Here is a 16,925-nt window from a genome sequence, read left to right on the forward strand (position 1 = left end):
GACTTTCCATCTAAGATAACAGACTGTATCCTCCCTACCAAAAGTCCTAAATCCAGTCACAAATGTCACTTGATACCCCATATGATTGTATTTTTGACAATAGGTGTAGGTGCAATACCGAGTTAAATGCTTTTGGAAATCAAGAAACACTGCATTTACCTAGTTGCCTTGATCCAAAGCGTTCAGTATGTCATTTGAGAAAAGTGTGAGTTGTGTTTCACATGGTCAGTGTTTTCAAAATCCATACTGGTTGGCATTGAGGAGTCATTCTGTTCAAGATACCTCATTATGTTTGAGCTCAAAATATGTTCTAAGATTCTACAACAAATCGAGGCAAAGGATACTAGGCGGTAGTTTTGTGGATCACTTCTACTACCCTTCTTGTAGACAGGTGTGAACTGTGCCTTTTTCCAAGATTTGGGCATTTCTTCTTGTTCGAGGTATATACAATAGATTACATTTAGAAGAATGACTAACTCAGCCGCAAATTCAGTATAGACTCTGACAGTGATTCCATGGGGTCCTGCAGCTTTGTTCAATTTTAACGATTTCATCTGTTTCTTAACACCACTGACACTAATACTTATTTCATTCATCTTTTCAGTGTTATGAGGATTAAATTGGGGCAATTCTCCAGGGTTTTCCTTTATAAAGGAACATTTGAAAATGGAGTTAAGCATTTTATCTTTTGTTTTGCTACCCTCAATTTTAGTTCCTGTCTCATTTGCTAGGGACTGGACACTAACTTTGATGCCACTGACAGCCTTTACATACAACCAGAATTTCTTTGAATTTTGTGAAATGTCATTTGACAATATTCTGCTACAATAGTCATTGATAGTCTAATGCATTGCTCTATGACAACCAAATGTGTTTTATTCAGCATCTCTCTACCTATAGCCCTACACTTTGTTTTACACCTATTATGCAGTAACCTCTGCTTCCTTAGAAAAAAATTTTTCAGTGACTGTATACTATGGAGGTTCCCTCCAATTATGAAATGTTCTACTGGGTACATATATATCCAGTGCATAGTTAACTAGTCTCTTAAACTTGAGCCAGAGTTCCTCTACTGACCTGTGCTGAAAGTTTCAAGTTTCGCACTGAGATATGACATTACTGATTTTTTATCTAGTTTACTGAACATATATATCTTTCTGCTTGTTTTGGTTGTCCTTTGTACTTTGGTAATCATTGTAGCCACAACCACATCAGTCACTGATACCAGTTTCAATGTGGACATCCTCATTGGCATTAGATCCAATTTACGTATTTCCCTCATGACTGGGTTTCCTAACTATCTGTTGTAGGTAGTTTTCAGAGAATGCATTCAGTAAAGTTCCACAGGATGTCGTATCACACCGACCACTAACAAAACTGTAATTTTCCAAATTAATTGTTGGATGATTATAGATGATAAGCACTAAGCACATAGTACCAAAAAGAAGAGGCAGGAATTCAAAGCCATCCCGTGGTGGGTTACGCTTAAGAAAGTTGGGTGTTGTTTTGTCTGTCCAATGCCTATTGGGGCATTTCAGCACTGAACTCTGAAATGTCAGAGGAATTCAGTTCCCAAGAAGCTGATAGTGCTAGTAAATTCCTGCATATGTAATAACAAAATAATGAGTGAATGCCTCACACTTCTCAGTTTATGGTAATCATCTGTGGTGATCTGGCAGAGAGACAGAATCTCATATGCCAACTCAGTGGATTAGGACTCTACAGCTTATTTAGCAGAAAGCATCTTGCCAAAACAATTCTAAACACAAGCTTCAAGAAGACAAACAATGACAATAATTAGAATGCTCTCAAAGTTATAGGAAGCTAACTGAAGAAGGTATCAAAATATATATAACTAAAATTGAGGGTAGCAAAACAAAACATGAAATGCTTAACTCCATTTTCAAATGTTCCTTTACAAAGGAACAGGGACAGGTATACACTCGCGTACACACACACATATATCCATCTGCACATATACAGACACAAGCAGTGGAATGTTTCCCTCTATTATATCTACTTCAGTTACCTTCTTGTAACTTTGAGAGCATTCTAATTATTGTTATTGTTTCTGTCTTCTTCAAGCTTTTGTTTAGAATTGTTTTGGCAAGATGCTTTCTGCTAAATAAGCTGTTGAGTCCTAATCCTCTGAGTTGGCATATGTCTGCTTGTGTTTGTATATGTGCGGATGTGTGCGTGCGTGTGTGCGTGCGTGCGTGCGTGCGCACGCCTGCGCGCGTATACCTGTCCTTTCTTCCCCCCAAGGTAAGTCTTTCCGCTCCCGGGATTGGAATGACTCCTTACCCTCTCCCTTAAAACCCACATCCTTTCGTCTTTCGCTCTACTTCCCTCTTTCCTGATGAAGCAACCGTGGGTTGCGAAAGCTTGAAATTTGTGTGTGTTTTTGTGTGGAATAGCATCATGCATAATACAAAGTACAAAAATTTATTGAACAAAAGAGAAAACTGTATCATAAAAGCTCCCCAAAATACATCATTGTGCATAATATTTGCTTTATGCTTCATTATTCAATACGTAAGTCTGTGAATAAAAATTAAATCAGTTTCTGGGAGTTCACAACTTTTACAACTCGTTTTTCTTCTTTTTAACAGGGCTTTATATAAACTCCACAGTAAAAGTACTCAGGCATGCAAAAATATTCTTCTTCTTCTTCAGTAGCACTACAGCCCTTGGTGAGCCTTGGCTTCTTCAACAATCTTCCTCCACATTTCTCAGTTATTTGCTGCTCTTTTCCACCCCTGGACTCCCATACTGGTGTTATACATTGTTACCTCGTCAATCCATCTTCTTCTAGGTCTCCCTTTTCGCCTCGCTGAATGGATCACACCTTTCATCATTTTCTTTGGAATTCTATCCTCTGCCATTTGCTCCAAGTGTCCTAGTCATCATATTTGCTGTGATTTCACAAATTTTACTATGTCCCTGCCTTGTATTAACTCTTTTAATTCGGCAATGGAGCATATTCTCCAGCCTTCTTCCTCCCATATTGGCCCATAGATTTTGCATAGTATTTTCTCCTCAATGGTTCTTAGTGCATTTTTATCGTGGTCTGTCAACGTCCATACCTCTGACCCATATGTGATAACTGGGTGGACTAGGGAATTATATTTTAGCAGTTTTGTTTTTCTTGTAACAAGGCTATTTTTGAAAAGTTGCATATTTGCTAGGTAATTCTTTCCCTTATAGCCTTTCCAATACTTTTATCATTCGTTATTAGGGCTCCCAAGTAGTTAAAAGAGGACATTCCTTTGAAGCATTTCCCATTGATGTTTAGGTTTTTAGGGGTTCTTCTGGCCTCAGATTGTGACATTACCATATATTTTGTTTTGTTTTCATTTACTATGAGGCCAATTTTTAAGGCTTCTGTTTCCTTTGCCCGGTATGTTTCTAGGAGTGTATTGGTATTTTTCTTCCTACTATAGCAATGTCATCAGTGTATGCACATATCTGGCTAGTTTTCATAAATATGGTGACTCTTATGTTGATTTTCTTTACTACACTATGCAGGGCTATATTGAATAGGACAGTGGAGAGACTATCACCTGCGAAGGACCTTTACTTTTGCTCTTGTCTCTGTCACAGTCATTCTGATTAGTCTTATTAGTTTAGCACATATACCAACTTCTTTCAGTACTCTGTATAGTTCTTGCCGGTTTATGTTGTCAACGTATCATATCCACAGAACTTTTCCATCATTTGTCTTATCACAAATATTTTATCAGTTGTCCTCTGTCTGGTCGAAAGCCACACTGATATTCCCCTAGTATGCCTTCTGCACACTTCTGCATCCTTTCGTTTAATATGCTTGTGAAAATCTTATAAGCTGTGCTTAGGAGTGTTATACCTATAATGTTTTCACATGCTGTTCTGTCCCCTTTCCTATAAATGGTGATTATTATTCCAATTTTCCAATTATCTGGCACAGTTTCTGTTTCTCATATATCTGATAATATGTGTGCAGTTCCTTTATTGCAGCCTCGCCACTAGTTTGTATTAATTCAGCAAGTATGCTTTCTTTCCCAGGGGCTCGATTGTTTTTTGACTTGTGCACAGCCTGGGAGACCTCTTGTAGTGTTGGCTTTCTTGCCTCATTGGTTTCATTGTCTACTTCCAACTCCACTCTTTCCTCCTGTGTGGCTATCTCTTCATCTTCTAGGCTGGTGCTTAGTGTAGTTTTGAAATACTGTGCCCATCTTCCCACTATCTGTTCTTCCTCCCTTATCATTTTCCCATCTTTACTGGAACAGGCCATTGCTTTTGGTTGGAATCATTTTTCCTGTAGCATTTTGCCTGTAGCATGATAGAACTTTCTTATTTCACTCTGTTCCTTTAATTCTTCTAGTTCTTGAAATTTCTTCTTATTCGACTCTCTTTTCTTTCTCTTGCACAGCCTGTTAGCTCTTCTCCTCGATTCTCTATATTGTTCCACATTATTTCTGGTTTCTCTCTGTAACACTTTTGTTCTTGCCCTGTTCTTTTCCTCTATTTCTGACCTGCAATCTTCATCAAACCATTCCTGGGTTCTTCTATTCCTTCTTATGCCTATTATTTCCTCTGCAGCATCCTTAATGGCTTTTTCAATCCTGTTCCACCTTTTGTCTACTCCTACTGCAGTCTCTTCATTGCTAAAATTTCTGCTTAGTGTTACTTGGTATTTTTTTACTTCATCAGGGATGTTCAGTTTGTCTGTATTCCATTTCATCATCTTTCCTATTCTATTGCCATTTGTTAGTGACAGTTTCTCTCTCAAGACTGATTTTATCACAAAGTGGTCTGAATCACGGTTTGGTCCTCTGCAGCTCCGTACATCCATAACTGATGTGGAGTGGCATGCAATCACTAAAATATGGTCAACTGATTGACTACTCCATTGGCTTCCCAGTACCCAGATGGAGCCTTTTGTGTGGAAAGCAGATACTTTTAATAATCATATTATTCCTTGCTGCGAATTGGCATAATAAGTCTCCATTCTTATTTTCTTCATGTAGTGAATATTTTCCAGAAACTCCATATGGGTGTTCATTCCTCCCTGTTTTTGCATTAAAATCTCCTATTGCTAGCATCAGGTCATATTTAGGTACTGCGCGGCATACTTTTCCAAGCCTTCGTAGAACTGTTCTTTAATTATATCCTCTTTTTCCTCTGTTGGTGCATTTGCATTAACTATTGATATATTCCTAAATTTCCTGCTTAGTCTTCTGAGTCTGCACATCCTTTCATTTCTCCACACTAGCCTATCATGTGAAAGCCTCTACATCTCTGCATAACTGCTGCAACCTACATCCATTTGAATCTGCTTATTGTAGTCAATCCTTGGTTTCCCTCTACTGTTTTTACCCTACACTTCTTTCCATCGCAAAATTATAATTCCTTCATGCCTCCGGTTGTGTCCTATCAACCAATCCCTTACTTTAGTCAAGGTGTGCTACAAAAATCTTTTCTCCCCAATTACATTCAGTACCCTTTCATTATTTGTTTGATCCACCCATATCATCATAATCCTTCTGCAGTGACAGATTTCAAAAGCATCCCTTCTCTTCTTCCTGAACTGTTTATCATAAATGATTCACTTTCATACAAGGCTATACTCCAGACACTTTCCGAAGAGACTTTCTAATACTTAAATTTATCTTCCATGTTAACAAAATCATCTTTTTCAGATATTATTTTGCATAACAATAGAAATGCATGAAAATAGGAATAGAGGGAGGGAGATGGGGAGGGGGTGGGATGAGGAGCAGGTGGAGGGGGGTGAGGAGCAGGAGGAGATTGAAATGAAACCATAAAGAGTTTCTGTTCTGGCTGGATGCTGGTGGATCAGCTGATGCTGCAAGGTAGCTGCTGCACCTGAGCGAGTGTTGGCTGGTTGATTTCCAGGCCGACTGCAGTGCTCTGGATGATGACATGGTGCTGGCAGCTGTAGTATCACAGGCATTTTGTGTCTTGTGGTTGCCTGCATTTTGGTGGCATCTTCTGTACTTAAATTGGTTGGTTTGCACCAGTCAACAGACACTAATGTGTCTACCTTTCTAATGTGGAGAGTGGGTGTCCTTCCGTTTCTTATCTTAACTATGTAAGGACAATGATAGGGCAACTAAAGTGATCTGAGGAGTTTGCAACGTTGGAAGAAAATGTGTTTCATAGTTTCTAGGCCTTTAAAAACAAAATCAGCTTGTTTTCTATGAAGTGTTATTCCACTCAATTGCATAGGCTCCATTTGTCTTTGGAGTACCATGAGGAAATTTTGAGTAGAGTGTGGGGGCTGATATGTGGTTTGAAAAACTCTCCTGGTGAATGTAGAAGTTCACCATAGACCAATGCTGATGGAGAGGCCTGCAAGTCTTCTTTTAAGGCACTCTTATCACAGTATATCAGCTCCTAAGGGCCTGTCAGTGGCACGCAATGCAAATGCAAGGCCGTCTTGCCGTTCAGCATGTCCTTCAATGCCTTGTCGTCACTTTGTGCTGCTACCACCTTGGTGAAATCCACAGGTGTGGAAATGGTTTCCACTCTAGACGAAGGATTGGTGGTGACGTTTTTCAAACCAGAAACCACATCTCAGTAGTCCTGTCTCTTACCACAAAACGTTGTGATAGGTCCCCTGGCTGGTGTTGCTGGCAGATTTGCCTTCCAGGCATGGGATGCCTCTGTTCATGTTCCCCATACAGAAACACAATGATCTGCACCTACATGCTCTGTTGCCAGAATGACTCGTTCTGGACTGGTGAGGGCGAGGAGTGCACACTGCATCATCCATGTGATGCTATGCAATTTTGTAATTTATGCACAACAAGTGCTGCAAACCGTCTTGTCAACTTGTCGAGATGTGAGGTGATATCGTCCGTCCTGTCCCTGCCAGACATCGCAGTAAATCCTGCTGAGTGCTGGCCTCAGTTATTGTATCCAGTGTCTATGCCAGCTTGCTCGAGTTTGACTCTTGTGTTACAAAGCGTAGGGTACGATGCATCATGGCAACAGATCCATCTGAACTGTAGGAGTGGGCGCAGGATTTCTGGTCCAGCCAGGGGTGTGGAGGCATCGCAAGAACTATGACTGCTTTCAGTCACCAATTTTATCCCTCTCCAACAATTAAGCAAAGTGTTACGTATTAGAGGAGGAAAGCCACTGAGTGAGCTTGACTTTTAGTAACTCACTTTGCAGATGCAGACGGGTTTGTAATGACATTACTAATCTCACTGGAAGAGTGCCTGTCCAGTAGAGTCACCGTGTATACATATTTGGTGGAGTCTTGCGTTATCCCAATGGTGAGTAAATGGATTTCAACATGTATGAACTACAGTGGTGGACAGTCCATCCAGTGGGCTGGTACTTTGCGTGCCAAGTGGTTCACCTGTGCTGTTGGGTTAGTATCAGAGGACGGTGGAGGATGATAAGAATATTTGGACTTGTGGCTGTGGGCAGGTACAAGCAGGGTTACGCTCGGGACACAGGTCAAGATGGTGTTGGCCGCTGACAGCCGGCAGGCTATTCCAGGTTGCCCAGAGACTTGCTTTCCTGGCCGTGTGACTGCAGCAACTCCTGTGATTGTACTGCAGGTAGCACTTTTGCTTCCAGTCATGTTCATATTTGCTCCTGGTACTGCTCTCGCAGTGAGGTCACCTCTTCCATGTGCTGTCGCTGCTGACTGCACAGTAGCTGCTGCTGGTGTTGTAGCTGTCGCTAGTGTCAAAACTATTTCTGGTGTCATAATTGTTGCTGCAGTTGTTGTTGTTGTTGTTGTTGTTGTTGTTGTTGTTGTTGTTGCAATTGTCCAGTGAAAATTTTGTTAGGGTCACCCCTTCATAGATAGTTAACACATGGCACCCTTCACTTACAGATAATACTTTTTACTGGTCTGTAGAAAAACAAGACAAATGACTACTATCATATATACTATTGTCACCCCACTGGGTAACAGGTGCCTAACAACTGCACACATTATTATACAATACTGCAGTGCCTGTGTTACTCAGAATTATGATGCAATGTTCCTTTGGACATGCGTACATGTCTGAAGGAACACAGGGTTGACGACATACGGAAGTTTTGGTCTGGCCACGAGTCATGCTCAGATAGCCAGGTGGCGACCACTCACAATAAACAGCATATCCAGGTTCGAGCCCCGGTCTGGCACAAATTTTCATTGTCATCATCCCATTCTACAGCTGATGGTTATCCATATTCACAACTGTGGATACACTTAATTACAAGCGATCTACTGACCGCTGCTGTGCATGATCTTTCCAGCATTGGTCATTTGTGATGCAGCAAACAATAGGCGTGGAGTAACACGACAGCTGAGGTTGATACAAGTACATTTATTGTGTTTGTAGAAGTTCACAGCAATTTATTATCTAAATTTTGACAGATGCATGTGCATAATTATTCATACTTTGCATAATTAGTCTGTACTTCATATAAAATTATAATGACAGTTTGTTTATCCTCTGTACTTATGACAGATGGGAAACTGCATAACCAGCTGGAGGAACAGCTATTCAGTATATGTGACACATCATTATAAATATTTGATGGGGCAGTAAAAATTCTGCCTTTCTTGGGTGTAACATATGCTATTTCCAGTCTGTAACACAGTCTCCTAATTAAGCAAATACATGACCATACCTTAGACCAGTCTCGAGCTTTCTGCGTCATTGTAGTGACATCCCTCTCCATGCACCACAGAGCACCCATGAAGGCACCTATGCTAACACCTCCAACCATGTCAATTGGAATGCCAGCTTCCTACATAGAAAAAAAAAACACACACACACACACACACTGGAACTCAGAATTGCTTATAGTAGTAGTATTTTAGACAAAAACATGATCACAAAACTAAAACACCAATGACAGAAGAATGGGTTTTAATAATTACTTTTTATAAAGTTTTTAATCCATTTACAATATTTTTAACACATTATTCATGGCAAGGAAGACATCTTTAAAACTCTAGAATTCAGTCTCACACACTTGCCTAAAAATTGATGAGTTGGCCACCCTGAGTATGCCCTACAATCTTCTATCTAAAAATTTAGGAACAAGTTGAGGCATCACCAAAACCTTAAAATAAATTCCAAGTTCATCTCATTATCAAGTATGACAGATGGCAGATCAGCGGGTAAACTAGTTGCGGCCCTCTTGTCATGATATAACATAAATTTAATTCTGGCATAAAGAATTTTTTATGGCAGAAGTACCACACAGTGCTGGGTTCTCTTGCTGTAGGAACTGTTACCTTCCACCACTCACAAATTTCTGGTGAAACCACTAGTGAGGTATGATATAAGTCACTGATGAATGCAGCAATACCCTGCTTAACCTGTCTCACTAGTGAGGTCATCATCTTTGGCGGGAGGTATTCCAAGGTTTGACACGTGCCTCCGTAGGCAAATACAAAGGGGTATTACCAGTCTCAGGAGATCTAGTTCTTCCGTGTAGATGCCAAACCCATTTAATTTCCACTGTACAACTCATAATATCTTAGCAGTGAAGTTCTTCCTTACCATCTAGATGCGTGACCTGTGATTGTTACCTCAGGAGTTGAGGAACATTTTGATGATCCCTGATAAACATCTACATCCAGTTCACTAGTAACTGATGAGTTGTCATTAGCATCTGATGACACCAAGTTATCAGATGTGTTACAACAAGCTACGTATGGAAAATCTCTCATTTTTGACAGCTATAAGTGTAGTTTTGGACGGGGACACACTGTTTTTGGTTTTGTCTTGTTGACATGGATGAGTCTCCATATTAGTTTCATTTTGCTTTGTTTGTTTGCTGAGAGGAAACAGTGTACTTTTACCAATAGTGGAATGGAAGAGGAAGGGGGGGGGGGGGAGAAAGACAGAGAGTGGGAGAGAGACAGAGTTTGGAGAGGGAGAGAATATGGCTGTAAGGTAGGGGCAGGGAAAACAGCCTAAGAAATGGTACAAAGAGGGGAAAAATGAGCAGATGAAAATATTTTTTTTTTGGGGGGGGGGGGGGACAGGAGAGTAGGAAGAGGACTGGAAATAATAATAATAATAAAAAAAAAAGGTCGCAAGAAGCAGTACAAAAAAGAATTGTATAAGGATGGAATAGGAAATTGTCTATGTCCTTTTCAAAGGAACAACCCTAGCATTCGACTAAAGTGATTAAAAGTTATCACAGGAAAGCTGAGTCTTTATCACCAGACAGGGGTTTGAGACACAGTCCACCTGAAAGTGAGTCACCTGTTTTAGCCAATGAGCAACCTTGCTTCATAATATGAGAAGAGATCAGGAGTAATAAACATGGATGAGAGAGGGATGCGAGGAAAGAGGAAAGTGAATATGGTGGGTAACACCACACAGCAGTAGTGATGTACAGAGAGAGAGAGAGAGAGAGAGAGAGAGAGAGAGAGAGAGAGAGAGAGAGAGAGAAAGATACCTGCCTGACAACCACTTATCAGTTTACAGCAGGATTCCACTGATGAAAGATAAATAAACTCCTTACTTTAGCTAAAACACATAGTCAGAAAAAGGAGGGAGAAATAAGACTTATATAGCCATCACTGAAAGATAAAGTTATTCCAGTGTGTGGACTGTTTGAAAAGCCCACCAAAGTGTAAATCATCAGAGGCTGCCACACAGATATTTATATGGGAAAAACCAACACCCCTCCGCCCCCTCCCCACTCTGACATCACCATTCTAAGGACGAGAGAATAAACTTTGACAAGCAAACACAAATGCCAACAACTAAGACCACAGATTATTCCTGTCACAAATTTCTTATGGGAACAATGGAGGCTGTCTCTGGAACAACAACTTGAGTGAAACATACTGAAATCAAGATTTAGAGATTCCAATCAAATATAAATGAAATATTACATTGTCAGAATATATGACATGATAGTGTAACATTTAAGGCTTACTGACTGCTCTGAAGTGATAATTTAGTACCAAACTTAAGATGCTCTTCCACAAATCACTGTATAACAGGAGGGGGGGGGAGGGGGGGGGCGCAAATTTTCCATATTTTACTATTAAACAGTTGTTAATAGTAGCATTCCCAGATCTTATTCCAACAAAAGCTATAAACAGAACACATACATTCTTCTTTAAAAACATATTAGTAACAATACCTGTCACAATGTGAAATAAATGCATTTTTTCAATTACATGAATAAATAAGGAATGACTTTATCTCGAATTATATTCAACAGTCTTTGCATGGTTACATATTCATTTTCTTCAGCATTGGCAATGTACATCCTTTTATTTCTATTATTATTATTATTATTATTATTAGATAAGGAATGAGTGTTCCTGCAATGAGACTGAAAATGAGTTTCTGTTGTAACACAACATAATGTATATTTGGGTTTCACTCTGTGTTTTTTCTTTGGGTCTCTTGTCATAGGATTGTGATACTGCTACTGTGCAGTCCTCAATAATGTCCATTCCTACCACTTCAAAGAATGCTGGATTCTTTCTGGAGCTCTGAAGCACTTTAACAAACTGGCACACATTCTAAATGTTTTCAATCAATATATCTTAGAATTTTTTCATATATGCCGAAGTAGTGCTCACACTTACCGAGTGGCCCGTAACTGGAACACGTTGTATGGTTATGTTTTTTCATTCTTTACCTCCGCATGAATCTGATAGAAGTATAATGGTCTTAATATGGATTGGATCCTGGAGCTTACTAATTACAAAGTCATATAAAAGGAACAAACATAATTTTTTTTTCTGCACCTTCTATAAAACAATGAAATTTACTTGACTGGTTATTGTGAAAGTGAAAATTAAGTACATAGAACCTCAGGAGCCTCTTGTAGAACTGTGCAGTAATGCTTGGTTTAGTTCTGTGCATAATGAAACTTGAGCATGTATCTGTGCCTATGGAGTATTGCTTCAGTTGTGCATCTGAATTACTGATTTCCTGTTCAGAAGATTACAATACATAGTAATCAATGTAAAATTGAGTAAAAGGTAAGTGATATCTAGCATTTCTCAAGGAAGTGTAGTAGGTCCTCTGCTGTTCCTAATCTATATAAATGATTGAGAAGACAATCTGAGCAGCCCTCTTGGGAAGTTTGCAGATGATAATGTCATTTGCCATCTAGTAATGCCATCAGATATCAAAACCAACTGCAAAATGACTTAGGCACGATATCTCTATGGTGCAAAATGTGGCAATTGTCTCTGAGTACGGAAAAGTGTGAGGTTATCCACATTAGTACAAAAAGAAATCAGTTAAATTTTGGTTACACAATAAATCACATAAATTTAAAGGTTGACAATTCAACTAAACATCTAGGATTTACAATCAAGAAAACTTAAATTGGAACATTTACGTAAATAATGTTGTGGGAAAGGCAAACCAAGGATTGCATTTTACTGGCAGAAAACTTAGAATATGCAACAGATCTATTAAAGAGACTGCCTACATTATACTTGTCTGTCCTCTACAAGAATAGTGCTGTGCTGTATGGAACCCCATAGGATAGGATTGACGAAGGACACTAAAGAAGTCCAAAGAAGGGCAGCTTGTTTTGTATTAGCATGAAATAGGGGAGTGAGTGTCATGGATATGATAAGCGAGTTGAGGTGGCAATCATCAAAACAAAAGGTATTTTTCATTGAGGTGAGATCTTGTCATGAAATTTCAATCAACCAACATAACAGGGAGAAATGGTCATGATAATAAAATAAGATAAATCTGAGCTCATACAGAAAGATTTAAGTGTTCATTTTCCCCACACACTGTTAGAGAGAAATAGTCTGAAGGTGGTTCAAAGAACACTGCCTGGCACTTAAGTGTGAATTGCAGAGTAGTCATCTAGATGTAGATGAAGTTTGGCTGACCTCATACACTTTTCCGTAATTATTATCGAGTTGAGTCTTTATGGACTGCGTGGTAGCAACCGACTTCACTCTAGTGTCCAGGTCTTGTTCTTGTCCACCTTTGACTTCCTACCAGTATCTTCTGAGTCCACCACGAATTGCCTGTTTATGCTCTTTGGATAATGGTCCCCTCCGTCTTTTGGACGTTGATGCCATTTTAAAATCTTGGTAGCTGTTCACCAACCTTCTAAATTTGTTCCTGTCAGGCATTTCTCTCTCTGAGGTACCAATCTGCCTAAGATCTTTTTCACATTCTGCGAACCATCTTGGCCTTCGTTTTCTTAGACTGGATGAAACTCCATATTCTTTTTGTTAGTCAATCACCATCCATCCTCATGAGATGACTGTAAAATAACAATCACCTCTTCTTAATGGATGCTTTGATAGGTTTCGGACGCATATAAGCATTTTACAACTGTATTATAATGTCGGAACTTGATGTCAATCGAGTCATATGCCTTCTGAAAATCAACAAACATGACCACATAGTTATTTCCTCCAGTTTTTTGGTACCTGATGATGTTCTTCAGGTTAAAGATCTGTTCTGCGCAAGAACGGTCCTTTCGGAAACCAGCTTGATATTCCACAATCAGTTGGTCAAGATGACCTTCTATTCTGTTCTGTATCACTTTGGAGAGAATCTTATATGAAATGAGATGCCCCTATAGCTATTGACAGTCTTTTCATCACCTTTTTTGTGTACAGGATGGATTAAAGCTGACTGCCATTCAGTTGGTATCATCCTATAGTTTAGTATTGTGTAACTTTCATTATTTTGTATTCTTCACACACTTCTTTATGAGAATCATTTAAGGGACCAACAACAAGGTCATTAGTCTCACGTCTCACGATCCAAGAGTGTAGATATCCACCAAGAACATTTTCCGAGCTTTTCAGGAGATTCATAACAGTATAAGCAAGAGGGCTAGAACTGTAATGGACATCTTTTTCACTTTCAATAATAAAACAAAGATGAAGCAAATAGGGAAGTCAGCAGTTGGGTGTTCCCGTGGCTCTGCATGCAACAGGAAATGTTCCACCTGCAGCTGTCACACCTCTGATCCATCATAGTCAAGAGCGCCCACTATTTAACAGAGTGCAACACGCAGAATAGAAAACCGAAAGCGGCATAAAAGAGGCAAACCAAACCTAAAAGTGATTAAGCAGAATAAAAGAGACAGGAAAGAGAAGCCTGGCTCTAGGAGGTAGGATCAGGGAACCCCAAGACCTAGCAGACAGCAGGAGATGCCCCATTCCCCATCACCCTGCCCCTTCTCCGGAGATAGATTAAAACCTTTAAATGAGAGGGAAAACAACTTTCATGGAGAACACTAAGACCCTCGTAAACCATCTGGGTGTCGTCTGCCAATTTCAAAGGCAGTATGTCCAGAAGTCCATACTCAGCATGGAGGGGGCATTCCACAAAGAAATGAGCTATTGTCTGTAAGGCACCACAAAAACAATGCGAGCGTGTCTCAGTACACAAAATAAAAATATGTGATAACCTGGTATGATTGGTATGGAGACATCACAGGACCATGGAGTTCTTCCACGAGAAGCAGTGGGAAGAGCCCTAGGCTAACGTAGTGTCCTTGATTGTGCACAGGTTACTAGACGGGCAAGCAGCCCACCAGATGTTCATTTACAAGTGAGCAGAGATATTATGTGCACCCACAAATCCACACCTGGGATCAGCAAAGCAAACAAGGAGCAAGTAAGTGCTTCTCATGCAAAATGGTCTCCATTTCAGAAAGACGACTGACCAGGCAGCATGATGAAGGTCAGTGAGGTCATGAATAGTGGAGACCACATGATGGCAAGAACAGCATTGGTCAATAGTCTGGAGACTGCTCATTGAGTCAAAGGAGGCTCATTTAATAAAATGGAGGGCTCTGCTAATGGCTGTCAGCTCTGCCGTAAACACACTATGTGTTCCCAGCAGCGAATGGTGTTCCATACCAGCAGGACATGTAAAAACATACGCATCCAATCGACACTTTACAACCATTGGTGTAAAAATGGTAGCACCTGGAACTCTTGAAGAAATAGAGGTATTAGATGTTGAAAGATCATGAGGGCGATCATGACAAAGTTACTAGCCAAATGCAAAAACTGTTGAGATACAATGCAGGGGTGACCAATGCAGGTGTGACCAGCAGTCCAACAGAGGTCACTAGTCTATTGATCATGATGAGGAAGAGTGTGACACTCAACATAGAGCCCTGTGAGATGCCGTTCTCTTGGACCCATCAGGAGCCCAGAACAACCAGTAAGACAAAAACTGACGAATAAAAATCAATAGGGGGCCTCAAAACCCCCAGTCATGGGGGCTAAATAAAATTTAGTGATGCTAAGCTGTGTCGTATGCCTCATGCAGGTCAAAAATGACTGCGATAAGGTGTCTTGGTGGACAGTGTCTTGAAAGGAGGGTATAAGATGTACATCAACAAAAGTAAAATGAGGATAATGGAATGTAGTCGAATTAAGTCGGGTGATGCTGAGGGAATTAGATTAGGAAATGAGACACTTAAGGAAGAAAGGAGTTTTGCTATTTTGGGAGTAAAATAACTGATGATGGTCGAAGTACGGAGGATATAAAATGTAGACTGGCAATGGCAAGAAAAGCGTTTCTGAAGAAGAAAAATTTGTTAACATCGAGTATAGATTTAAATGTCAGGAAGTCGTTTCTGAAAGTGTTTGTATGGAGTGTAGCCATGTATGGAAGTGAAATGTGGACGATAAATAGTTTAGACAAGAAGAGAATAGAAGCTTTCTAAATGTGGTGCTACAGAAGAATGCTGAAGATTAGATGGGTAGATCACATAATTAATGAGGAGGTACTGTATAGAATTGGGGAGAAGAGAAGCATGTGGCACAACTTGACTAGAAGAAGGGATCGGTTGGTAGGACATGTTCTGAGACATCGAGGGATCACCAATTTAGTATTGGAGGGCAGCATGGAGGGTAAAAATCGTAGAGGGAGACCAAGAGATGAATACACTAAGCAGATTCAGAAGGATGTAGGCTGCAGTAGGTACTGGGAGATGAAGAACCTTGCACAGGATAGAGTAGCATGGAGCGCTGCATCAAACCAGTCTCAGGACTGAAGACCATAACAACCACAAGGTGTTGGCATTTAGAAAAAGCCTGTCAGACTGTTGCATCCAATCTAAGCAGATGGTCAGTTGTGTGTCGTCCATCCCAGAAACCAAACTGATAGGGGGGTAGTTGGCTCTGTGAAGTGTCCAGCATGGCAGTCGATATGTCTGGTGGTGACAAGCAAACAACAGGATCACCAGAAAGTGGTCACTGTCACAAAGGTCATTCTGTTGTGACCAACATAGTGAAGCCACTAGATTAGGGAAGAGACTGTTATATTGACAGCTGAAAAGGTGTCATGGGTGGGAATGAGTGGGTGGGGGTGGGGGCGGGGGAGGGGAGGGGGGGGGTCAGGAGGAGGAGGAGGAGGAGGAGGAGGAGGAGGAGGAGATTAGCATTTATTGTCCCATCAACAATGAGATCATTATAGACAGAGCACAAGCTTAGTTTAGAGAAGATTGGAGGAGGAAAGCGGCCATGCCCTTTTAAAGGAACCATCCTGGCATTTGTCTTAAGCGATTTAGGAAATCACAGGTTGGCAATGAAGTGGGTAGGAGAACCTTCATTGAGGCGGCATAGATCATGGTCTGTGAGAAGCTAGTCAATTAAAAGGCCCCTACCAGATGAGGCTGTACTCCCCCACAGGGAATGGTGAACACTGAAGTCCCCAAGGAGGAGAAAAGATGGGGAAAGTTGTTGGATTAATGTGCTCAATTCAATGTAAATAAGTGGCCTGCTTGGAGGTAGGTAAACATTACGGATAGCAATCGTTGAGGTCATCTACACCTGCACTGCTATTGACTCCAATGAGGTAGGAAGGGGAATCCATTCAGTTACAGCACCTGTATGGAAAAAAAGTAGAGACCATTCCAGATGTCCTCTCGGGACGAGCATGGTTCCAACAGAATGCACAATAACCACGAAATGT

General features: G+C 40.5%; 1 protein-coding gene across 6 annotated transcripts in view; it reads right to left on the minus strand.

Annotated features, from left to right (window-relative positions):
- Nucleotides 1-16,925, minus strand: part of LOC126248562 (neuropathy target esterase sws) — a 228,076-nt gene that overhangs the window by 64,787 nt on the left and 146,364 nt on the right. For all 6 annotated transcript variants that reach the window (XR_007545508.1, XR_007545507.1, XM_049949654.1 and 3 more), the window contains exon 20: nt 8,647-8,766. Coding sequence is in view for 4 of the 6 variants with exons in the window: in XM_049949654.1 (XP_049805611.1) it covers nt 8,647-8,766 (120 nt within the window). In the remaining 2 variants the exon portion in view is untranslated. The remainder of the gene's footprint in view (nt 1-8,646; nt 8,767-16,925) is intronic.

Source organism: Schistocerca nitens, chromosome 3 (assembly GCF_023898315.1).
Source record: "Schistocerca nitens isolate TAMUIC-IGC-003100 chromosome 3, iqSchNite1.1, whole genome shotgun sequence".
Classification (NCBI taxonomy): domain Eukaryota; kingdom Metazoa; phylum Arthropoda; class Insecta; order Orthoptera; family Acrididae; genus Schistocerca; species Schistocerca nitens.